The sequence below is a fragment of the Amblyomma mixtum genome, chromosome 2 (assembly GCF_055824585.1).
Source record: "Amblyomma mixtum isolate Tamu chromosome 2, ASM5582458v1, whole genome shotgun sequence".
Classification (NCBI taxonomy): domain Eukaryota; kingdom Metazoa; phylum Arthropoda; class Arachnida; order Ixodida; family Ixodidae; genus Amblyomma; species Amblyomma mixtum.
The window spans coordinates 100,056,185-100,080,635 of record NC_143013.1 but is presented as its reverse complement, the minus strand read 5'-3'; the positions used below and the strand labels follow the sequence as shown (position 1 = coordinate 100,080,635).

The following is a 24,451-nucleotide window of genomic DNA, read 5'->3' as shown; positions in this document are numbered from 1 at the left end:
TAAATATATATATATATATATATATATATATATACAAAACATTAAGGCGCTGTCCATGTATCTTCCTTCCTTAGAAATGATGTCCGCCTTTCTTGGGCATCACTTTTAACCTGAGAGCGTAACGAGCTCGTGAGGTGGAAAAGCCGGCGTCATCGTCATCGTCACTGCGCTGTCGCTGCCGTAGGTGCCGTCTAAGGCGGCCCCGGCTCGTCGCGTCTTTAGTGCGGGAAAAACCTTGCACAACCTTTCCATTTCTCGCGGAGGCCACCAGGAACGCTGTGCGCGAGTGTCACGTCACCGCTTGTCCTTGAGGAAGCTGTGTGGAGAGTTTCCATTGCGCACAGAGTCCTTTAGTAGCAGAGCCGAGTGATGCCGTCACATGGATGGCACAAAGAGTGAGCGCTATCGAATTTCATTCTTAAGGCGAGGCTTAAGCGTTTCCGAAAGCTTTTTTTTAATTGTGAGGTTACCGCGGAATATTGTAACATTTTGTTGCGAACATATCATTTGAAGCTATCTAATCCTCCGATTCGTAGCAATATCTTGCTTTTAAATCTCCTCTCGTGCTCACTCCGACTAGTGAGGACTACCTTAGGAAACAAAGGGGATGGCAATAAACAGCGGAAGTACAAGCGTCCCGACCGAAACTCTGCAGATATATTGACTGATATGATGAAATGTTGTGATGTGAGAAAAATTGCGATCATTAACATCACGCTGAAAAAAATGCGCTTCGCCAGAAGTTCCAGGAATATATTTCAATTGGTGTCATCCCCACCAGTTTTAACACAAACGCTGGATAAAATTTTCAACGAATTCAAGCCTTAATCTACCATTCTTCCCTAATGCCTCAGTATCCACCGCATCTGTCTCTTTCGTAACATAGTTCATCATTTATATTTTCAATTAGAACACATCCCTTCTTTCCATCCATTTGCATCTTGTCTAATCATTCCTACAAAGCCGTTGTCCAAGCATATACTGCGTCTCCATGTTACATTATTTGCTTTCAAAAACACTAAATTACTTTCACCAAATTGCTACTGATGTCGGGTATTCATAGTTTCATAAACATTTTTTGTAGGATTAAAATGGCTGACGCGAGTGTTGCAATTTCTGTCCGTGTTTCGTGTTCTTTATTTTTCTTTACCTGTGAATTAATGTTGTTATTGTTTTTGTCATGCGAATATTTGTTATTTTTGACTAAATTCAGTTGTGCGCACTCAAGATAGCGCTAACATGTTTTCTTGGATAATTCGAAAAATGTTTTTACACCTAGTAGTTTTCAGTATGTACGCCGTTGCTGTCCTTGTACTTTACGGGGGATGTGAACTCTTCAAGCTGCTTAAACAAGCAGTTTTTTTCTCATCCCCCCATGTTAGCAGCGCACATGAGCTAAAGTTTGATTTGATTTGAATCACAGCAAACGCTTGTTTTACAGTCCTTCTTACAAGGTGCCATGTGCAATCCCTCTCCGAACAGGGAGCAGACATGACGGCTACCAACTCCTTAAGATCGCTTTTGATAAAATTGTATGAGTGGATACCTCTGTACTTGCTGCAATATTGTTAACCCTATTCAATTTTTCTTATTGTTTAATATCTGCCACGATTTCGTTCTCAAATTCATTCGGCCTTGACGTAATACAAAAACTGTAAATAGAAAATAATTAAATAATCGAAACGAACGCGGGTCGCACCATAATGCACGACACCACGATATCACTCAAATGGCGAAGAGATAAGACAAGTAGTGCACATAAATGCTGCAAAAAAGACTGCCGTTCACTATGAATGTTTAACCAAAAAACACGCTTTAGTGGCGCAGGTTGTTAAGTCAATAGAATACGTATGCGGCTTACGTGAAAAGCGCTGCCACTAGCAGCACGACGAAAAGGAGGAGTACCACCGTCACTGGCATATTTCCCGCTGGACATGAGCGCGCAGCCCACGTTTTACCTGGGTTCTGAGGAGAAGGCTCGATTTCTTTTCTGCGCAACTGCATGGACTGTGGAGAGTGACCGTCTAGTCATGAGTAGGAAATTTTATATACATTCCATAGCACGCTCAATCCAGATGTCAGCGCCAATTCCTCCCCTAGCGGCCGAAAAACTCCGAGATAATGCTCCCGCTGGAATGGGGAGAGGGTGGCAGGAGAGAGCGCAGTGCGGTCGCTTGCAGTTCTCTTGTACAGGTCGACTGTGCTTAGTACGTTGCACCCTCTTTTTAATTATGAAACTGTTGGTCCACGATAATCGTTCCGACAGCTGTGTGTCGTGTGCGACCAAGGCCGTCAAAAGCACTTGTTTTTCTGCGCACCGGCCTTTTTAGAAAACAGGTTAGTGGGAGTATAACAGCAAAAATAAATGTGTAGTTAGAAAACACGCACAAGCATTAAAAATGTTGACCCGACAGCGCGAGAGAGACAAGGACAAATGACACGAAACGTGAAGGACGGACGACTTTCCTGCTTCGTGTCCTTCGCCCTTGTGAGTTTCGCGCTGTGCAATCAACATGAACGGTCACCAACTTGTCCTTACGAGAATTCTAATCTATTGAAAATGGTTGCTCTGTACGTTGTTTCTTGCATCAGGGCAGCAACAGACTGAACGTTATGAAGGCGTTCATTGTTTGGTCTATGCACTGAAATAAAGTGCGAAGGCTCTATTCATTCTTTATCACAGGGACAGGAGTTGGCGTTTACTAAAGTCGAGGATGTTGCCGGGCATCATCAGTGAGAAATATGGGCAAGCAAAGTTTTACAGACGTGCAGATAGCTGACACAAATATGCATGAAGTCTCGCCAAGTGCATTTGTTGTGTAATGTGAAAGCACTACTTCAGACTTTTCAACGCTGAGCTAGAAGCTTGTGTTATGATATCGTCTTGTCATGTTTGCTGCTCCGATCTAAGCCGAGCTTACCCGAGTTACACGGGTAAGCTGAGGTAAGTTTGGAGGAGCGCCGCGCAAGCTGCAGGCAGTGGCAACAAACTCGGGTAAGTACGGAGTAGCGCAGCACCAGAGGCGGGTAGGCGGGTATCGCACCGCCTAGGTCCCATAACCTTGTGGCGCCTTCACAACCTGCACCTGGCAGGTGACAATTAAGTTACGAGTAATTATTGGCCGCAAGAGCTAGCTCCGGAAGAGCAAAATGGCTCGCACATTTGCTAATGGTGGCTATTATAGAAAGTCTCCTGCCAATGCAGTGGAACATATCGCTGAACCGCTGCGCCACTGTGCCGGTAGTGGTATGACGACTCGCGGCGTTCTATGAATTTAGTAGAGAGAGACCAGTTCTGCATGTATGCTCATTAACTCACTAAAATAAAAGCGTCCTACCCTTAAAGCGGAGATTAAGTGCCCTTTCAAATCATGAATGAACACATCCTGTCACACGTCTACTCCGTTTACCTACGGTAAACATCTTCCAGTTTTTTTTAGCGCGAAAGCATTACTTGACGCGGTCCGGACCAGAAAAATTCGCTTTGGTTTGACCAATGGCCGTCCCGAGTAGAACTGCGGAAGGAACGGCGCCGCAATCGCAGCGGCGGCGGCACTTCTGAGTCACCCGCGTAGCGGAGGTGTCGGCAGTGGCCTCAGCGCCGCAGCTGTGCGCCATGTGACGTCACTCCTCCTGGAAAATGGACTGCTGACGCAGCGGCGACCGCGCCTATGAGTCGCCCGCGCTGCGTGGGAGTCGGCGGCGGCTCGGCGTTGCTCTGATGTCAATCGCTCCTCGCGGATGCGCATTTGAGGTCGCCGGGGCTCCGCGAAATCGCTCACACCTAGAGTAGTGTTGCTTCCGCAACAAAACCTTTCGTCAACCCTCGGGGTAACTCGGGTAAACTCAGGTTATTCGGAGGAGCGTCACGCAAGCTGCAACCAGTGGAAGGAAGGTCGGATGAGTTGGCAGGAGCGCCGCGCCAGCTGTAGGCAATGAGAAGGTGATCGTGAGAGTGACCCTAGCATAGCGGCAGCCTGTACAGAAATAAAATAAACATTGTCGCCAATGGGGTTCGACAAAACTTCGCCACGAACAGAACAGCTTCGCTGGCCACTGTACCAGAGCAATATGCTATCGCCGAAGCCGACGACACCTCGTGTTGTTGTTGTTGTTGTTGTTATTGTTATTAGCCTTTGAAAAGATGGCCCATACCCACCCTGGGGGATCGGCCAAGAATGGGGAGGCAAAGGTTGCTATTCACCTGTACATAATAAAGGCAAAAGAAAACCAGACGGGAGAACAACACCGAGGGACTCTACAACAAGGAGGGCAGGGAATGAAAAGAGATAAGAGTTTTGATTGAAGAGAGAGAGAGAAAGAGAAAAAAAATGAGTAAGTGAATCATTCAAAATGTAATAAAGCATAGAAAAGAAAATACTGTAAACTTTAGCAAGGCAGTCGATGAGATTCCAGCAATAAATTTTCAACAGCGTCATAAACAGACCTGTGGCTGAGCCCAAGCGTGGTGGCGCCAAATGATTGCAAGAGTGGGTTGCTCAAACTAAGGCCAAGATGCTGTAAGGGCAACTCCAGCAGTCTTCTTCTGAAAGAGGTGAAACGACGACAATGGAGCCAAAAATGAACGATAGATTCAGGCTTACGGAAAAATGCACAGAGTGCAGATAGCGCCAAACCTGACCTGTGCAGACCGAAACTTAGATTGGGAATACGGCAGTACAACCTCACACTCACTGCAGCCCACTCTCGCGCAGTGCATAGTAAATCGTCGTCTTCACCAACTTCCTTCCGTGGCGCGAATAGATTAGATCAGCATAAACTCGATCAGAGCGTATCCCGCGTTTCATATCGTCATCAGACATTCCGACGACCAAGAAAACTAAAACATGAGCCAACCGGGCTAAACACGTGCTTTCCCGCATCTGCTCGGTTTACTGTATCACTTTTTTAGCGCCTGTTTCTTCAGGTCTAAGTAGGCGTCGCCTATGAGGTGGTCGGAGGAAAGGCGATGGGTTTTCTTCAGCTGTCTCCTTCTATTTCCCGCCAAGTCCTCCCGATAGTCGTATTTCCGCCACTTACCAAACCATGCGGCAACAAAAAATTGTAATAAAGATAGAGTTCCACATTTCTCATATTCCTTGCAAATGACGCCAGAAGGTACTGCGGCTTCTCCAAAAAACTTAGACAGTGCATTACATTTCAAATGTTACATTTCAGATTATATTTCAAATGTTTTGAAACATTTATCGTTTTCTTGTTAGAGCGAGAAAAGTCGGAATAAAAAAAATGTTTTTCTTTCTGTGCATGATACGGCTTTTTGGTATGGAATATAGTGACGAGGCACTAACGCTACAATGTTCCGACGCGTTCGCAACCGCTTACGCAGCACTGAGTCACGTCGGAGTCACGCTGACATAGAGCGCGGTCAATAGCCGCGGAAATCGTTGCGTCAAGCGTGCGCATCGCTATCACCACCATCGAGTTTTATTGCTGCCTTTTGGGGTAAACGTGCATACTAAGCAGTTGCCTTCTGTGTCTTTGTGCCCTCACAGCCACACGGCAATGCTGAACGAATTAAAAAAAAAACAGTAATATCTTCTTCCTGGAGGCGTATAGCCGCCTAACCGTGTCCCGCACGCGCATTCGAGCAGACGAAGCAAGGGTTAGGAAAGCGTATACGCCACTTTCATCGTGGCTAATTCGGCTACCGTCTCCCTATTTTGTGTGCGCGAAAAGATTGCGGAAGAAGGAAGAGCTTCTCGGGCTTCTCTATATTCGTTCTGAATTTTAAAGCACGGTGGTGGTGGTGGTGGTGTATATATTGCCGCGTATAATTCTAGTGTCCGTTAGTTTGCGCACAAGTCCGCAGGAACGGGGCATTATTATTTTTGTTTGTTATGCGAGAAGCGACCGGACTAATCTCGATTGATCACAGCCATGAAGAACTGCATCTACGTGTTTCCAGATTACTCTAGATGATCTCGACCTGTTATCTCGAAGTTTCCTTGCCGGCCTTAAAGTGAACCATGCCGCGAGTAGCGGGCATTCGTAGTTCGACGACTGACGAGCACGTTTGTTGCTTACGCCGATGCTGTGCTGTTTTTTTTTTTTTGCGGGCACAAGTCAGCCCAAATAAAGAACTTCATTTGAAAGTCTTGGTGGTGTACTTCCCGACCGCTGGACTGCCGTCACTACAGGGTGACAATATGTAGGTGGGATGAGCCTTACTGAGGCCTGTCGCCAGTTGCTGCGCCTGAGTAACTGATTTAAGATATTGCGTCCCTACAACTGACTCAAAAGACCAGTGTCCTCTGATACCTCCTGCAGTGATCGTGGCACTATATCGTGGCTTAGTTCAGGAGTCATCGAGGTACGCGATGCGTGAGAAATCATCCGTGGAAACGTTCAGTGCCCTCAGGCTTTCCATGAGTGTCCAACGCTCGCCACAAAAACACGGGCATGCTAAAACGACATGCTTCACGTCACTGACAACATCACAATGTACAATGCATAGGTGAGTGGGTGGTGAATATTTTGCAACCATACAGGCGTGTAGGCAGAGCCCGTGCGCACTCGATACAAGAGAGTGGCTCCGTCGCGCGACAAGCCTTGGGTAACGCACACAAGATGCAAAAGTGGCAGAGTTTCAGAAAAGTGTTCCATCACTAGCTGCCTAGCGAAGTTCTCATCCTTGGGACAGCCACTGAACATGGATAGGACCGGGCTTCTTGAGCCAGAAGGTCTGCCGCCGTGTTACCAGCGACTCCAGCATACGATGGTTGCTACTGGAAGCAGACTTTAAATCCTTTCAACTTTATAACTTACTCAGCCGGGTGAGAACACAGAGGCTAAATTTATCATCGGGTGTCCCTCTTCGGACGCGCTGTAGTGCACACTACACTATCTCCCCCGTTTTGCGACGCGCGCCGGCGAGAACCGGCGGCGTTGCTTTTTGTTTCTTTTTTTCAAACTTGCGCCGAATTTTGTGACACCATCTAAATCAATGATCATACTTTGCAGTTCATCTCCTGTGTGTCTCAACAAGGCAATGTCGTCAGCGAATAACAAATTGGGTAATCTCCATCAACTCCCATCCCCAACTGTTCTCAATCCGTGCCTCTGAACACCTGTTGTAAACAGGTGGTGAATAGCATTGACGACATCGTGCCTGCCTTCCTGGCCTCCTTCCTTATTGGAATTTTAGTGATGACTTTATGTAGGACTATGGTAGCTCTGCAGCCATTACAGATACATTCCACTATTTTTACGAAAAGCTCTTCTACACCCTGATCATGCAATGCCTGCATGACTGCTGAGGTCTCTACTGAGTGAAATTCTTTCTCGTAATTTATGCATGCTATATATAAGGGCTAGTGATATTCCACACATTTCTCTACCGCCTGACTGACAGTGTGAATATTTTAAGTATCCTTTAAAAGTCTGCCTTTTCATTTGGTCCATTGAAGTCTGAGGTTCTCTTGACTCTATTAGCGATTACCTTAGTAAATAGCTTATAAGCAAGCGACAGTAAGCTTATCGGCCTGTAATTTTTCAAGTCCTTGACATCTCCTTTCTTATTGATTATACTTATGCAGCGTTATTCAAAGGTGATGGTACCCTCGAGGTCAGTAGTCATCGCATATAGAGGGTGGCTAGTTTTTCTTCTGCAGATCTGCTGTTACCTAATCCTCACCAGCTGATTTTCCCCTCTGCATTTAAGACTTTCTTTAGTTCCTCTTTCATTACTCGCAGGATGTCGCATTGCTTCATTAAACTGCCTATCTCATTTACGTTCTGGTGACACCGGCTACTGTATAGCTTTGAATAAAAATTTGTGCTGCTTTAAAGGGCCATGATATGGTGGACTTTCATATTACAGTTTTGTGCTTGAGCAACTAATAGAAGAGAGTATGGTTCATTTTCCAAAATTTCAGTGCCCAGGACGCTCTGTATGCTTCAAAAAATGCGATCAAAACTGAGACCGGGAAAGTCCTCCCACCGGCAGTGACTGCCATATTGAATGCTCTGGTGACGTCACAAGGGCATACACGGAGCAATGTCGTCTGCTATCGTTTCCGGAATGTGAGGTCTCTTGTGCCCGGCGCTTACGCGGGCGATCGAAGTAGCAGTCGTCCGTCATATATTAGTGACTGCTGCCGCACAAGTGATAACAATAATGAAGTTTTTTTTTGGAGTAGGTAGGGTCCCGTCACACTAAGCCGATGCGGCGCCGGTCGACGGTCGATGGGTTGGTCGGTATGCAGATGATGTCGACGCACCGGTCTAGCTGTCACGTTAGACCGACGACGATGCTAGCACGACCAACGACCGCGTATCGTATTAGCGTCAAGAGTGAGTTTAGTGGGAACCAGAAGAGTATTGGGAGGGGCCCGTTGGTATGATTTTTTATGAACTAAAAATTTGTTTATGGTGACGAGCGTGCCCCAGCGAAGATGTGCTTTCAAGCAGTGCCAACGCATAGGCAATAGCCGACAAATAGCGGACAAGAACCTCGGCTAGCGACATTACGCTACGTCATTCACGGTGCGCATAGGCAAAGATATGCCCAGCACGTTCTACGTTTCGCATACGGGAGCACTCAACTGCTCAAAAGAGACCACACTCATAACATGTGAACAACGTGCTTCTAAGTGTAAATAATAAAGAAGCGGTGCATCGATTTTTGTTTCCTCAGCAATAAGAAAACGGGCGACAGGAGCAGGTCCGCTTTCCCAAGGATCGCTAAGCTCGCGTACTATGATGAAAGCTTCGGAAAAAAAAACACGGAAAATGCTTTTTGTTTCGCTAAGCTGAAAAAAACTTTTTGAGCGGCTGCCGTCCACGGTGCGCATGCAAGCACCTCAACGCACCCAACAGCGCGCAGCAGACGACGCGACGCGGATACGCCATTGCGACCTCAGCGATCAGAGGTCGCCAGACCAGCAAGCATTTCGCGAGAGAAACGAAAAAAAATTCGTTTTAAAAATATGTAGCACACTTAATCAACTGGAATTGTAATTTATTGTGTTGGAAATTAGAAGCAAAAGGAGGATGTGCGCGAAAACAGGCTACCATGGCCCAATTAACTATCTTATTCATATCGCTAATGACATTCCCCTCTTTGTCTCTTAACACATAACCTGACCTTTGCCTATGCCTAGTTCTATCTTCACCGCTATTAAGCCTCCTCTATTCTTTTTAGCTAGCTTGATTCTATCCATATTAAATGTCCTCATGACATTGACCATGCGCCTATTGATTAACACTGATAACTGTGCCCGTTCTATACTGACTGTCGCGTTTGATGCTTTCATGTCTTAGATCTTATTATTGAGGTTTTTGCCTCCAGAGAGCTTCTCGGAAAAATTTCGAGAAATCATACCGCTTACATTTGCTGTGCACTACGTATTGATAGCTTTGAGGCTGTCGTTCATAGATAGGACCTTTCGAGCCATCATACCGCTTACCTGTGCTGTGCACTCCGCAGTGATGGCTTTTAGGCTGTCGTTCATAAATTGGACATTAAGGTTGCCGCCATCTGTTGAAGCCGAATATTTGTTCTTAAGCGACATCCTGAATACCTGCACTTTCCATCTTACCACTAACTCATTAATGGGCTTCTGCTTCACAAGTTTCTTCTGTTCCCTCTTCAAGTCTAAGCTAATTCGACACCTTACCATGCTGTTGTCGCTACGACTAATCTTGCATAATATGTGGAGTTCGTGCGGGCGCGGTTATTGAAAGTCGTGGACAATATAAAAGAAGGAAACCACAGCGCGCTTTATTACAGTTTCTTATAAATAACTCGGCAGTTATTCTAAAACGAGGTCATATTCATATGTCTTGCATAATTTACAGCGATTACAGTTTTATTCGTTGAGCAATTCGAAGGGATATTTTTCGATTCTGCAAAAGAAAAATTCGTATCTTCACACGGCCATAGTTTTTCATCATAAAACGAGGAAAAAACAGCATTTTTCCTAAATAAGGAAATATGCAGCAGAATCGTTCAAGGCCTGTCTATCGGCGTGCGCACCCGCCATCCCGCGGCACGCGCAGAAGAAGAAGACTTTGGAGCTTGCTGCCACGGCGTTCCAGCCCTCCGACTTCTCGTTCTCGAAACGCAGGCACCAAGACCAGAACCGTTCATGGAGTCCGCCGAGGGCTCAGGTGTTCCCAGCCTCTCCTACGGGCAGCCACCGGCAGGGAGATGGCTGCGGGGTCAGCGGGAAACGGAGGAGTCGGAGCTGCCACCGAGGCGACCCCCCGACCCTGCGGCGGACTCCGACGGTCTGCTGCGGGAGCCATGGCCTCCCGAGGACAGTTCGCACGCGGGCCGCTGTCCCCGCTATACCTCGTTCGTGCTCGGCCTGGGCCTGGCCATGTCGACGGCGCTCTTCGTCCCTGTCGCCGGGCTCCTGGCGCGCATCAACGACTGCCAGGGCGCCTGCTACTCCCTGGACGAAGACCTACGCCGCTCGCTCAACTCTAGCTTGCACCCGTGCGACGACTTCTACGGGTGGGCTATCGTCATTCACCATTTCTTCTTCTTTTGCATACATACTCTCCCTCTTGAGTGTATTTTCCTAATTTATTTGAGCACTATGACAATAGTTGTTCTACTTGTAGAAAGTAAAATTTGCAGTCTGATTCGTTCACGCAGTATGATCCAGCTGTGTAGCACAAAATTATAGGCAAGCATCCTCTGCAATATCCGAACTGCGCAATCAGTGGCAGCCTCCTAGGCTGCCAAGCATCATACGTTTATAAGTTGTAATTGGCCTAACATTAATATAAGTTTCTTCCAGCCTTGAGTTTGTTGCTATAGGGAACGTGAAAACACTCAGATATTTCAGTAGTTATGAAATTATGTCGGTTGAATGAAAATAAAACATATAAAACAAATATTTATGCATGTTTCGATTGCCGAGGGTATTTTCAAAATATTACCGAATTAGAACATTACGACCCCTACGTTCACACCTCCTTACATCTCTAATTTCATACTTCTGCAAATGGCATGCATAACGTGTTCAAAACGTTTGTTACCATTGATCAGCACGAGAGTCGTGAAAATTTTGCCTGAAACCTTTTTAGTAAATATGTCTTCCATAGTTTATTTGATATTTATTGCCCGCGTCAATGTGCTCTTAATTCGCCTCTATTTAGGCTTTCATAATGATTGCAAGAAGCTCTATGGAGATCGGTGTGGTGCTTCGTAAGTGCCTATTTGCGACCTTGTGCACTGAAGCCACACTGAAAGGGAATTATTTCACTTGAGACTGTTTCCTTAGCCTTACTACATAGAAAATAGGTCATTATTACAGGAATCCGCTTTCATATGCCAGAAAACTGCGTGAAAGGGACGCACACTTGGCGACACTCCTCCCAGATTCCTACAGCTGTTCGTGACGTCAGTACGTCGCAGGACAGTTTGTGCATCGCTTTCAGTGCTAAGCTACTTCGCCGTTAATGGGAAAGTAACATTACAATGTACAAGGAAGGGAGCCCACCGACAGTCGCCAGGAATGGGAAGTCATTCACAACGGGGCCAGTTCAATCCAGACGACCGACAGGAGGAGGACGCAAACGCGGGCGAAGAGACTCTCTTCTCATATTCTGAGCACTCAGCCTGTGTGTAACATCTTTACTCAACTTCATAACCTCGAACTTTCAACGAAATTAACGTCCTGCAGTGAAAGCCTTTGAATGTACCAAGAGCTCCGGCGAACACACATCAACAACAAAGGGACGTAACCTACCCAGTGTTCGGTGTCCTCAACTGGGAAAGGTGTAGGTTTTTAATTTTAGATCTTCCTAGCAACGCCTCCATATTCCAGAGTAAAAATAACAATCGTAATATTCCATAATAAAATATATTGTTGAATGTGGCCCTGTTCGCTTTTTCCTTTTAGTCGTTAATAAGTGCTGAAAGAAATAACATTAGAGCTGGTCTCATTTCCAAAAAACTGTAGCCGCTGCACTCCTAACTTTTTCAAATTCACCGCTTCAAAACGGCTGGAATTACTGCTCGACAGCCACCGTTCCCCAATCTGGCCCAAAACGCTGCACAGCGTCAATAACGGAACCAGTCGCAGACTGGAAGGCGTAAATAATTATCTTTAAACATGCCGCTGCTTATTGAATGTTCATATACACAGCCGCACAGTTAGTCCAACAGAAACATTACTCATCCCATTCCAGTCCCAAGTTCTAGAAAGTGCATTCTTTCCGGACTAATGACGGATTCCAGATATTAAAAATATCGAATTCCTGATCTACGTAAAATTTACCTCAAGGGTAACATTGATACCCTTGGTCTTAACCCAAATCAAGTGAAAATTTTGTTCCTCTAGTGTACCGTTTTTCGTCCAGAGTATTTTGACGCATAGTCAAAAACTATGCCTAATTCACTTTTCAGGAATGCATACTTTTGTGAGTGCTTTGTTGTCACCTTCGTTCGCTGCATTACCCTTGTGTCCTCATTTTTCCTTGCATTTTGTTCATAGTACTGCACTTACCACCTTGAGAAATTTGTTTAATATGTTATAACCAATTTACCTACGCCTTGGAGACTTGTATTCACCTTTTCTCTTTCGCAAGAAAGAAGATGAGTTCAGTGTGTATACTTTTACTTATAATTAATTAGGTCTTGTGTATATTTTTGTTTTGTACAAGCTATACAGCGGGCCATATATTTAGCTGCGTGCGCGGTGGGCGCTTTTTCTGCGCTCCTGCACTTTGCCCCGAAGCAAATTTGCGGAGAACCCAATATTAAGCACGGCCTTAGTGAGGCGGTAGTTAGATTTGGTATTTTCGCAAGTTTACTTCGCGTAAGCAGCAGGAGCACGGAATACGCGGCCATCGCACACCACAGCTTAAGATTGGGCCGTCTGTACATTACATTTTCTTTTCTTTTGCGTTCTATTTTTCCTGCGTTCCCCTGCGTATAATTCTGTATTGTACACGTTTTACGTGTACTTCTGCTGCTTTTTACGGTTCGAGGACATGTCATGCTGTGCCTGACCTCTCCCATCGTTGATGGAGACAAATGGAAATAGCCACCTTTGCACTTCTCATACAAAGTGATACAAGGTCTTTGGTCGGTTCGCAGTGTCGACCTGACTCCACGTACTATAAATGTACAGGGCTCGTACTGCGTGCCGGTGCGAGAGAGGGAACGCCACGCGCTTCTCTTTGTAAGGAGGGCAGTTTTGAATAAGTTTTTTGCGCAGTTTTTTGCTCATGCATAACGTGGAGAGAAAACAATGCATGTATATTTTCATTTAGTCGCCAGTGCACCAGAGATTTTTTTTGCATGAATATATTATAGGCGATATCGAATAACGATGCTCAAGGCATTGGCCGCGGTTGTGCACACGCTTCGCAATATCACTAATAAAATGCCACAACCCTCACCGCCCCTCTCGTTAGACACGTGTGCGGCGGCTGGGACAGCAAGAAAACCCGTTTCCTGGCCCCCTTGGACAAGTACAGCTTCGCCTTCACGTGGGGCACTATCAAGGCCATTCTACTGGATAAAATCCCTCGGCACTCCTTCAAGGCCAAGGACAAGGCAGCAGGATTCATATTTCGCTGCCTCAGCCGGGTGAGTGAAGTGGATACGAAGCCTCCGCTTGTTGTGCAGACTCGTGACTCCGAAGCGTCTGCGCATGTAGGGTACGGAGAGGTTTTGAAGGAATTGAAGAGTGATATATGTATCATTTCGTTTCGTTTATTGGGGTTTAACGTCCCAAAGCAACTCAGGCTATGAGGGACGCCGTAGTGAAGGGCTCCGAAAATGTCGACCACCTGGGGTTCTTTAACGTGCACTGACATCGCACAGTACACGGGCCTCTAGAATTTCGCCTCCATCGAAATTCGGCCGCCGCGGCTGGGATCGAACCAGCGTCTTTCGGGTCAGCAGCCGAGCGCCGTAACCGTTGAGCCACCGCGGCGGGGAAGAGCGATATATGAAAAAACAGCTTGTATTAAAGGGTCGTTACCGGACATCGGCTCCAGGGCACTCAACCACACTGCCATACAAGAACCCTGCTGTCTTCTTGCATGGCTGTTGCCGCGTGTGCCCTACGGTCCAACGAAGTTTCATTCGCCTATCCCATAGCCATAGATGGAGTCCGGTGATTCTGTGCGGTGCAGTTCCGGCCGCGACGGGCGCGTTTCGATAGTGGCAAACCACCAAATCGACTCATTGGCGGCGCAATATCAGTGCGCGTTAAAGAACTCCGGGTGGTGGAAATTATTCCGGAGCCCTCCACTGAGGACCTTATTTTTGTCTCCCCTTTCCACTCTCTCCGTCATCCTCTACCTCACGGCGCAGTTTCAGTTTCCGCCAAAAGTGAGGCAATTACTTTTTTTAACTATCGTCCAAACCGCCTGGCGCAGGTCATCGCCTCCCGTTGTCGCGGACGCTGACGTCACAGTTTTGCAATCCACCTACCTCTCACTGTCGAAGCAGTCGTAATGTTTTCGCAAAGCATACGCGGCGTTCCTTTTTTACGATGTCGTTGCCGTCGTTTTGGCGCAACATGCCGATTTAAATTAGTTTTCTAACTACGACAATGACAGTTCAAGTTTGGAGAAGGCCCTTCTGCATAATGAGGGCTGCGACTCCCTTTCACTTGCGTTCCTCTTCCCCGCGTTTTGTTTTTCGCATTACGAATTTCTGTCTTCGATCGTGTATCTCTCGAAGCATCACGATGACGAGGACAAAAAGACAAATAAAAGTGAAGGATGGCTAAAACCTTCAGCTGCCAGGCAGCTGTAACTCGCATGTCCTATTCAGTGTTTAGTTTTGTTCGGGATGCTGAGCCCGAGAACCCCTGTGGTAATTCAGACAGACGTGGCTGGATTTCGATGGAGGATGAATGAAAAACACGCCCTCGTGCTTTGCGATGTGAAAAAAGGTTCAAGTATTATCAGGTGGTCGAAATATATCCCCATACCTCAACTACGGCGCCTCTATCTATCTAGTTTTTAACTCACTCCTCAATTTATTTCTTCGTGTGATGCGGATGTACGCCATGAAATGAAGCAGTTAGTGTGCTTCCCTTTCTTGAAAGCCAGCGTTCATTTTTCTTATCGGCTATCGTGTTTTTCTTCTTATGTCGATGTGCATTTTCGGGCTATTTTTACTGTGCTGACGCTTATTGCGATACATCTATCTAATCACGGCTATTCAAAGCACGCACAGTGCTCACCAAGATGATGTATCTAAGAGTGCGCACGTATTTTAAAACTTAACAAACACATTTTAAAGGAATGTGAAACGTCGGCTGAACTAATCAAGGCAAGTGAAAATATTAAAAAGGAACATCAAAGGTAACTTCACTGAGACAGTAAAGAAATTAGAGATGTCACATCAGTTCCTGCTGGGATCCGAATAGATTCGACATCACCAATCAAACCTACACCTTTCGGAGCTATGCTATTTTCGCAAGTCTCTTTAGCTACCGAATGGCTAACGCATAGTGCACAAGCGATAACATATATATAAAGCTACGAGAAGAGGCTTACGATAAATGAATTCCTGTAAGAAAACGCCTGTCGACACGAGAGGCTAGAGCATAACGTACGGAACATAACATGGGGGTGAGCTTTCAGCCACTGGGGAGATCCAGGTTTCAGAACTGGCACTCTCTAGAGAGTGCCGCCTGCACACATTGGGCAATCCAGTCGTGCCCTGAAGTAGGTTTCGTCAAAGGGGCGTGAGAGGTCAATTGCAGGCACTATTCTCATCTCATCGCGTGTATGGGTGGCCGTTACACCTGTGATTTTGGCGGGCAGTCGCAGACGCACATGAGCGCGGCCTGGCGTATGAAACCACCGTTGCGCATCATTCGCAGCCCGAGGGTCGCGGAGAAAAGCTTCGAGCATATCTCAAGGAACTGGATCTCCCATGGCCAAGCAGCACAGAAGCGACGCGACCCCAACTTCTGGACATCCTCGTGCGGGCGTCACTACAATTCGGCATGCCCGTGTTCTGGGCCTTCTACGTGGGCCGCCACCCTTCACGGCCGTCCGAGAACACCATCTACACGACGCTCGAGCAACGCTGCATCGAATGGATCCGGGACATCGAGGCGCTATTGGCCAAGAACAAGGCGGCCGACTACCTGCGTCGATGCGCCGAGATTGTGGGCGGGGAAGGCCAGTCCTACTCAGCCATAATCCGCGATGTGTTGGACACGCACTTCGATATTGCGGACCTTGTTAGCGCCTTCTGGAGTGAAGATGCCGTCCCGCAGTTCCTCAGCCTGAATGATCCTGATATTCGGCGCGCAGTGAACGGCTACCTGCCTGACGAATCGCAGGTTTGGCCCGCGGATGAAATTGTGAACCTTCAGCCGGAACTGTTTGCGCGGCTCAACGCGACGCTTCTAAGTCAGGAGAGCCTTCGTAAGGGATTCAAGATGTTCCTTGGTGCATACATAGTCTGGAAGTTGTCGCCCATGCTCTCCCCGTACTTGACCAAAGCCATGCTTGTGGACATGGGTCGAGAAAGCAGCGCTGAGAACCATCGCATATTACAGTGCATCGACGCCTTAGAGACTGTGATACCGATGGTGAGATGGCAGCTGACTCTTAACGCTCAGGGAGACAATTCGATCATGTGGGACATGATGCGTCTGACATTACGCTTAATAAGTGCGTGGGCACGCGTTTATGGCGAGACTACCGAAAAAATGGTGCTCGCAGCTATGTCAGGAATAGGCATTGACGCCTTCAACATGACCGGCACATGGGATATGATCGACAAAGCGTTCATTTACCTGCCTAATAAGACAGACCGGTCGTTCTTTAACACCTACCGGAGGGCTGCCGAGGTCACGGTTGCGTTCTTCAAGCAGTCCCTGCGTCGGCCAGAGCACAGCATCTATCACGTGACGGGGGTCTGCATGGTCCGACTGTACCGGCTGCTCGTGGGACGAGACCTAATCCTCGACAACTACCTGACCTCTTGGCCGCTCTACAAACCCTGGTACCCAAAGGCCGTTCCTGCTGCAATAGCCGGAACCGTTCTGGCGGGACAAATTTACCAGCTTCTTTGGTTCACCTTGTATTACAATGGCCGTTACGAGGCAAGTACTGATTCTGTCCTAAACAAAGACGCAACGATTGGACACGCAAGGTCCGTTTGCGAGTCCTTGGTTATATGGCACTGGCCTTATCATTGACTTCTTTATCCTTTTCATTTGACCATAGAACAAATGGTAACTAACCTGTGAGAATAGGATTGGTTTGGTTTATTGGAGTTCAATGTCCCAAAGCAACTCAGGCTATGAGGGACACCGTAGTGAAGGGCTCCGGAAATTTCGACCCCTGAGGTTCTCTAACGTGCGCTGACATCGAGGAGTGCACAGTACTCTAGCATTTCGCCTCCACCGAAATGCGGCCGCTGCGGCGAGATAGCCTGCATGAGGACGCGAATGTTATAGATAGACGCTCTCAAGGGGAACAAAAAGCGCTCGGCGATAAAACTAGGGTGCAAATTAACCAATCCGGCGGAGTAGAGTATAATTCGAAGAGGCAATCTTCCACAGCGCTACTGAACCGGTTTCTCACTTATCTGAAGCGCCTGAGTCAGTACTTGCCGGCAGTGGAGACCCGATTTGGAAGGCTCTAAGTACAGCTCATTTCGCTCTCTCCGTCTGGCGTGATGTCATCACAGCGAGCGCCTCCTCGCGGCAGCGGCGCGCAGCTGCGGCACGGCGCACAGTGGTTACGCTGGGACGACGGCGTCGAGAAGAGTTGGGGCTCTATCTCTCTCCGTCCGGCGTGACGTCACAGCGGAGATCATACTAAAGGTCAAACGTGGTTACACCGCCGGGACGACGCTGAAGGGCTCAAACTGCGAGCAGTATTGCTTTCGCAATAAAAGAAACTAGGAGAGAGCATTAGGTGCACGTAACATCTATAAAAATCACCTGAAAAGCATCATGACAAAGAGGCCCTCTCATGGCTAGGCAGTTGTAGCTCCTAGCCGGTTTTCGGTTTAGCTTCCTGCGTTTTGGAAGCCAGGGTGCCTCTCTGTTCCTCGAAGTGAGTCTCGTTCACGACGACTGCTTCGTGAAATACTACGTAGTGGGATGCAAGAACGGCACGGATAACGCCGTCGGCGGCTTTCGTTCTCTCGGTGGGCGTACTGTCCGCATTCCTGACGAACCGGTTTATGGAGGCATTACGGGCACTTTATTCTAGTGCACCTAAAACACTGAGCACAATGCAACATTTGTAAACGAAGCAATCTAGTTGTCACGAAAATACGCGTAGCGCATCCCATCAGAGCCTCTGAAGGTTCTGATGGAACCATAACCACTGAGCCGCCACGGTGGCTCAGTGGTTATGGTGCTCGGATGCTGACCCGAAAGACGCGGGTTCTATCCCGGCCGCGGCGGTTGAATTTCTTTGGAGGAGAAATTCTAGAGGCCCGTGTACTGTGCGATGTCAGTGCACGTTAAAGAACCCCAGGTGGTCGAAATTTCCGGAGCCCTCCACTACGGCGTCTCTCATAGCCTTAGTCGCTTTGGGACGTTAAACCCCATAAACCAAACCAAACGGTTTACTAAAAAGCACCAGAAACCAACCTCTCTACCAGTATACTATGGAGGGCCTAATTTCCAGATTAAGACTCCAAAAGGACCCCCGAAAACGAAGCCAGCGGCGTGGGATGAAGATGCCTGCAAAAGCTGTGCATATGACGTCACATTCCTTCCTACTTTTTATCCTCATACTTTTTTTTCCCTTTATGAAGTAGCCGGAAACGCGGCTTCCGAGGGATATGGAGAGAAAATCGCAATCACGCGCCGATCTTTGCCGTTACTCGAGCACATTCGAAGGCATGCATTGTGCGCTTCTGTTCGTTACGCGTCAGTACCTTTAGGATGTACATCTCTTCTGTTCACTATGTGCCAGTTCCTTTATAGTGTAGTTCCTCTAGCAAATAGAAAGTTCAGCTAAGTTCGCTCCATGGGTGGCTTTCTGCACGGCCCAGCTTGGGACTAAGCATACAACAGACGAGGAGTGTATGTTAAAGAAGAATATGGGTTTGGGAATGGGTTTCGTTCTCAGCGTGAACTTTGACTCTACGCGGAGTTACGCTTGTGCATTACTCTATAACAGCCTGGGAGCTCTCCCTGCCCGCGAAAGTGGCACAGGAATACCGACGTTCCAGAGCTCCCGCTCAGGCTCTCCTGCGCGAAGTAGATTGTAGGACGGTAAATGGAAGCGTCTGAGATATTGCGACGAGATGTAGCTCGACTCGACAAAGAGTAAACTAACTCTCCTATGTTAATGACTTGTTAGCGCAGTGAGTCTCTGGCTTGATCTGCACTTCAGTGAGGTCGGCTTCAGAAGTGCTTCAGGCGAACAATGGAGCCGAATGGCAGGGTTGCCTGAAAGCGTGTTCTGGATACGAAGAGCGACTCCTGCTCATCGACACAAATGCCTGGTGCCGATTCTGCATAATCACCTATTATCAGCAACAAAAGAGGCTACGATTTTGGTGTGTAGACTCTTACAAAATTTAGCTACATGTAGAATTCAACGCTGGTCATTGAACTGGTGTTGCTGATGGCACTTTAGTTGTATGCAATTTAAAGCCTACCATCAATGCGTTCTGCAGACGAAACGTACACGCCACTTTCGTGAGTGATATCCAGAACCACCTATACGCCTCTGAATTTAGCAGTGGCTGAGCTCGAATCAGTAAGATTTTGTTTGGCGGTAACACTTCAATTCATAATCTTTAAACGTTAGGAAACCTGGTACTGCTAGCGCTCCTTTTTGCTATTACTGTAACTAAGATGAGTACGGCAAGCGCGAAAATTGTCCCTGAAACAAGTCTCCAAAATAATTTCGTCGCTCTCGTACCTACCAGGAATACGACGCCAATCAAGTAGAACCAGGTGCTCTGTCGGCGTTGGACGCCGTGAGGCATTTCACTAAGCTGGTCGCAGCCAGCGGACTCCTGCCCGGCGCAAACTTTGGGGAGTTACAAGACGTGTCCCTGACAAGCATCGCGGTTCACTCCGCCAGTTACCTACCGGGCATGACGGACTGGCACTCCGATACCGCCGCCAGGCCGTTCACTGAAGCAACGTCTTACCCTGACGAGCACTGGCAGTTCGAGGGCTTCCCACTGGACCAGCTTTTCTTCCTGCTCACGTGCTTCTCGCGCTGTGGTGCGACCGGACGAGAGCGCCTCAGGATGGTCAGTTCTTCGTATGTTTATTCGTGCACATTGCGGTTCACTCCTGGTTGGAGAACTTCAGAGCTCGCTTTGCTGCTTCACGCAACGCTATTTGCGGGCACACTGTGTAATTGCCGCGCAATCACTCATTGAAACCTATCAAACTGTGCGAACACTTAAAGTGTCCATGCAATGTGTTATCTACGCGCGCCTCATGTTTGCAAAAAGAGGGGCTTCGATGGCTAGTTTTACTCCTCCACCCTCCACCACCTTGTTTTTCTAGGTTTGCACACTGGCCCTCATCACTTTCGAACAAAATAGCCATTGAAATGCATTCTTATGCCAAAACTATTATTTACGCCTCCTTCATGCGCTTCAGAGATCCCTTCAGTCGTAGTCGCTTTGAACACGTACATAAATTCTGCGTCTGTATTATTTAAACGCCTTCTGGGCATCCTGGATATCGTGTAGCGTTTAATGAAAAGCATCATCAGTCAGTAAATCTATTAATAATATATATTGCACGATTGGCTCACAAGCAGTGCCGGAAAATACACTATCATTGGCCAGTGGTTACTGAACCAGGGCACAATTACGAGTGTATGGTAAACGCTGTGACAGAGCTTCGGACCGTGCAGTAGGCCGGCAGCCATGCGCGATCTGCACGCGCTCCAACAGCAGTGAAGCAAGTTAGTCACTGGTCACGTGGTGATATCTTGTACCATGGTATCAAGGCTTTGAATGCGGCCGGCATCAACATCATCCTTCCTCGGACACGCCTGCCAGTCTCTTTCGATTCCTTTACCTGCTGTCCGCGGGCGGGCGCTACTCAAGGACGGTGGAAGGCTTTCGTAAATGCTAATTCAAACACGTTAAAAAGCGTGCGCCTCACTCGTTTAGGGTCCTGCCACTACAGGTTCTCGTAAGCGATGAGTCATGTCAGCAGTTCATACTGGTCGCAAAGATGGGTCATAGTTTGTCCCCCATAAAACCCGTTACACTGATGGTACGTGTACACTGTACGAGCAGACGCTGGAACTTTTGCCACCCAACGCAAACTCCCCTTTAACAGTTTTCTCGACGAAAGGGGTTTCAGAAATGGGTTGTTGAAATGAAACCCTCCTACCAACTTCTTTGTCCAGTATTCTTTAGGAAAAGAATGATAGTTGGCTATGTACACATTTTGTCGTTATCATCTCAAAAGTTTCTTTTATTCCATGCACCTTAATTGTATTACCTACATGCATGACAGGTAGCAGCGTTTCCTGAGGGCATTTTCGTGTGCCGTTACCACTACAGGAAGGGAGCGCTCAAGCAAATATTTTAGGTTTGTTTGTGAACATACTGTACTTTTTTAAATAATAATAAGCACCAAAAGTTCAAGAAGGGATGAAAGTAAGCATCAGCCCTCTACGGAGGCCCAGTTCTGCTGTCGAGCACGATGTAGTGAGATTGTCTCCCTGTGTGCATTGAGATGTCGCTCCAGTCTTCAAAATGGCGTTCCATATACCAGGCGCAGCATCGCGATGTTATAGTGCACATAACATTCATAACACTGAGGAAGAGAGTAACACGTTGAAGTAGCCCAGGAGGTTCTCCAAATCTATATGTTATGTACAGGTCATAGTTGCACTATTACTATAGCACTCTGCAGAAATTATAAAAGAAGCGAAAACATTCTCCCCCTAAGCTACTTGTTTCCGTATCTCTTGACTTTTATCGTATACAGGGTGTTTCACCTAAGATTTTCACAATTTTTAAATCTAGGCTTTTTGAGTTAGGAAATAGATTTTTTCGGCATAGCACTGTCAAGAATGCACTACATCAAAATACAGCTATGATGCGCTAAACAGCAGTGTGGTTAAATAATATTTAATAGCTAACTTCTAAGTATTTCTGTCAGGCTCCTTAACTATTGAGAGGCGTGTAGCCCGCCGCACGTAGCATACATGTCAGTTTTAAGAGCATCGAAAACGCGGTGACCATCGGCGTTGTGGCCGAACAAATTTTTGCGAAATCGTTCCAAAATGCATGCGCTTTCGAGAAGCTTTCAGGCAAACCAACCTCTCCAGTGCACTTAACTCGTCGCAATAGCCACCCTCTATAAGTCGTAGTATGCCCCTTGTTTCCCTTCCCTTATCTGCTTAATAGCTCAATAAGGGCCTCGGTTACTGGCAGTCTTGACGCCATGTCTAACATGAAAGGATTCACACATAGCTCCCGCCCTCTTCGTTCGACCACGTTCCACATCACGCTCGCGGTAATAGAGGACGTACCACGTCCGCCGCTATGGTCGAGGGTGGCACCCCTAGCAAAAAAAAAAAAGGAAACGGCCAACTAGGACTCAATAGCTTCTCCTGTAATGTACACCCGTCAAAAGCTTTTACTTTACTTCATGTATACGGAGTATTTTATTTACACCCTTAGAAGAGCATTAAAATTTTTAATATTCGTATAAACATAATACCAACATGGCGCCTGTTCATGCATTCTCATTCGGGACTGTTGAAGATTCTCAAGGTTATGTTATACGCAACTCGACATAAATACCACACAATCCGGACGACTGAACAGCCGGCGCCAAAGCTCATTTAATCGAACTTCGGACGCTAAACACGGAGGTCGCGGATTCGGATCTCACCGGTCACATGTTGTTTTTTTTACTTCCTACCCAGTCTTCTTTGAGCGATTTTATAATTACACCATTATGACCCTATTTAATAATCCCACAAATTGTAGCTTCCTTAAATCAGAAAACACTGAACCGCTGCTTAAACTGAGTTCGGCTTATTTCCTGTTCTATAGCTTTCTGCGGCTTACGCTCGCAAAATATGTTTAATATTCTTGCATTTTCAGGTTGCCATCTGCAACATGGCTCTGCCGGCATCCATCCACTTCCAGCGTGCTTTCATGTGTGGACCACAGCACCGGCTTTTCGCGAACTTTACTTGGCCCGACTTCCTCCCATCCTCTACAACAGCGCCCCCATAGCTGTCTGAAGGATTCCCCTAACTGTGCTCCTTGATAGCCAATAGTAATTTCCTGATTATGTCGCTAGATATCACTTTAGCTTCCGCTCCTGTAAGAGAACGTATACGGCGTAGTCGTTCTCTTCTGAGATATGTCGAAACTTTCCTAAATATTTTCGCCTTCTTGTAAATTGCGTTCGCATTTTCCCGCTATATTGGTGTTTTAACAGGATGTGCTTTCTGTCCCGTCGCTATCAAGGTATAGGCCATGCTGCGAGGGTCCGGTGTTTGGTTTTGTTTTGAACTGACTTCACAATCTGGACACCTGAGTATGAACCTCGCTCGGCTAGCTAAGAGCCATAAGAAATGGACCTCTCGCATCTGATTAGCAACCAATGCGTTGCTAGCAGTTTGTAATCACAAGGACTCAGGTTTGTGGCTTGAATGTGTATGGTGGAACGCAAGGACAAGTTCTGTGCTTCTTAGAAGTGTGACAAGGAGCTTTCAGCTTCGAGTTATCTTTTCTGAGTCATAGCACTATGGTCTGCTCTTTTGCAAAATGTGGGTAGGGGAATGGTTGACTCCGATATTGCACAATTTTCGGACGCACAAAGTGACGTGATATGATGGGACAATGAAAGTTGTTTGTTCTTGTTTTGTAATGTGCTAGAATGTTATCGCTTGTTTTCTTTTTATTGTTCCTCAGCTTTACCCTCAAAGATCTCTGAGTTTTCAATTCCACTTGTGATAAACATTCTACATTGTTTCTTTGGTGCAGTTTCTTTTCATTTTCTTAAAACGCCTTCAGGCTCTTTGTGGGCACCACCTATCGAAACAACGTCTTAATATAATTGTCACCACTTCGCGCAATTTAGCGTGCGTTCCCAGACACCCTTAGAGCGCGTGGAGGTAGTGGTCTTGGAATCAAGCAGATGCCTCGACTCAGCGTGGCAAGCTATGAAAAGACCAGCCACCAAGTGACAAGAGGTTTTCGGTCGTTTGGTGCCCAGCTTTCGCCGGTCGGAAGCCAGAGAATGGGTCGGAGCCAGAGGTTCACAAATAAAACAAACTTTATACACCAATGAGAAGATACCGCCCTTGGGTCCCTGGACCACCGCACGGTCCCACTCTACGTCGGATCGTTCATTTGGTGTTTGTTCATGACGTCGGCACCGCGAAGCACCACAGCAAGCTGCGGTGGCGGATCCATAGACGAGAGCGCAACCTCCCAGTCCTCCCAACTTGATAACGCGGGCTGTCGCTGCGGGGGACTATCAGCAGGGCAGCCGAAAAGGATGTGGAAGAGTGT

At 47.2% G+C, this 24,451-nt stretch overlaps 2 protein-coding genes across 4 annotated transcripts in view; one reads left to right on the top strand and one right to left on the bottom strand.

Moving 5' to 3' along the window:
- Positions 1 to 2,036, bottom strand: part of LOC149360288 (cytochrome P450 3A14-like) — a 42,864-nt gene extending 40,828 nt beyond the window's left edge. For all 3 annotated transcript variants that reach the window (XM_089572251.1, XM_089572250.1, XM_089572252.1), the window contains exon 1: positions 1,862 to 2,036. In XM_089572251.1, coding sequence (XP_089428377.1) covers positions 1,862 to 2,004 — 143 coding nt within the window. In that variant the 5' untranslated portion in view covers positions 2,005 to 2,036. The remainder of the gene's footprint in view (positions 1 to 1,861) is intronic.
- On the top strand, positions 369 to 23,863 carry LOC149360287 (neprilysin-11-like). The gene is made up of 6 exons (XM_089572253.1): positions 369 to 395; positions 10,089 to 10,480; positions 13,396 to 13,570; positions 15,828 to 17,063; positions 19,862 to 20,194; positions 23,030 to 23,863. Exons 1-6 carry the CDS (start codon positions 384 to 386, stop codon positions 23,162 to 23,164), a joined length of 2,283 nt encoding a protein of 760 aa, XP_089428379.1. The 5' UTR covers positions 369 to 383; the 3' UTR covers positions 23,165 to 23,863.
- The last annotated feature ends 588 nt before the right edge of the window (positions 23,864 to 24,451 follow it).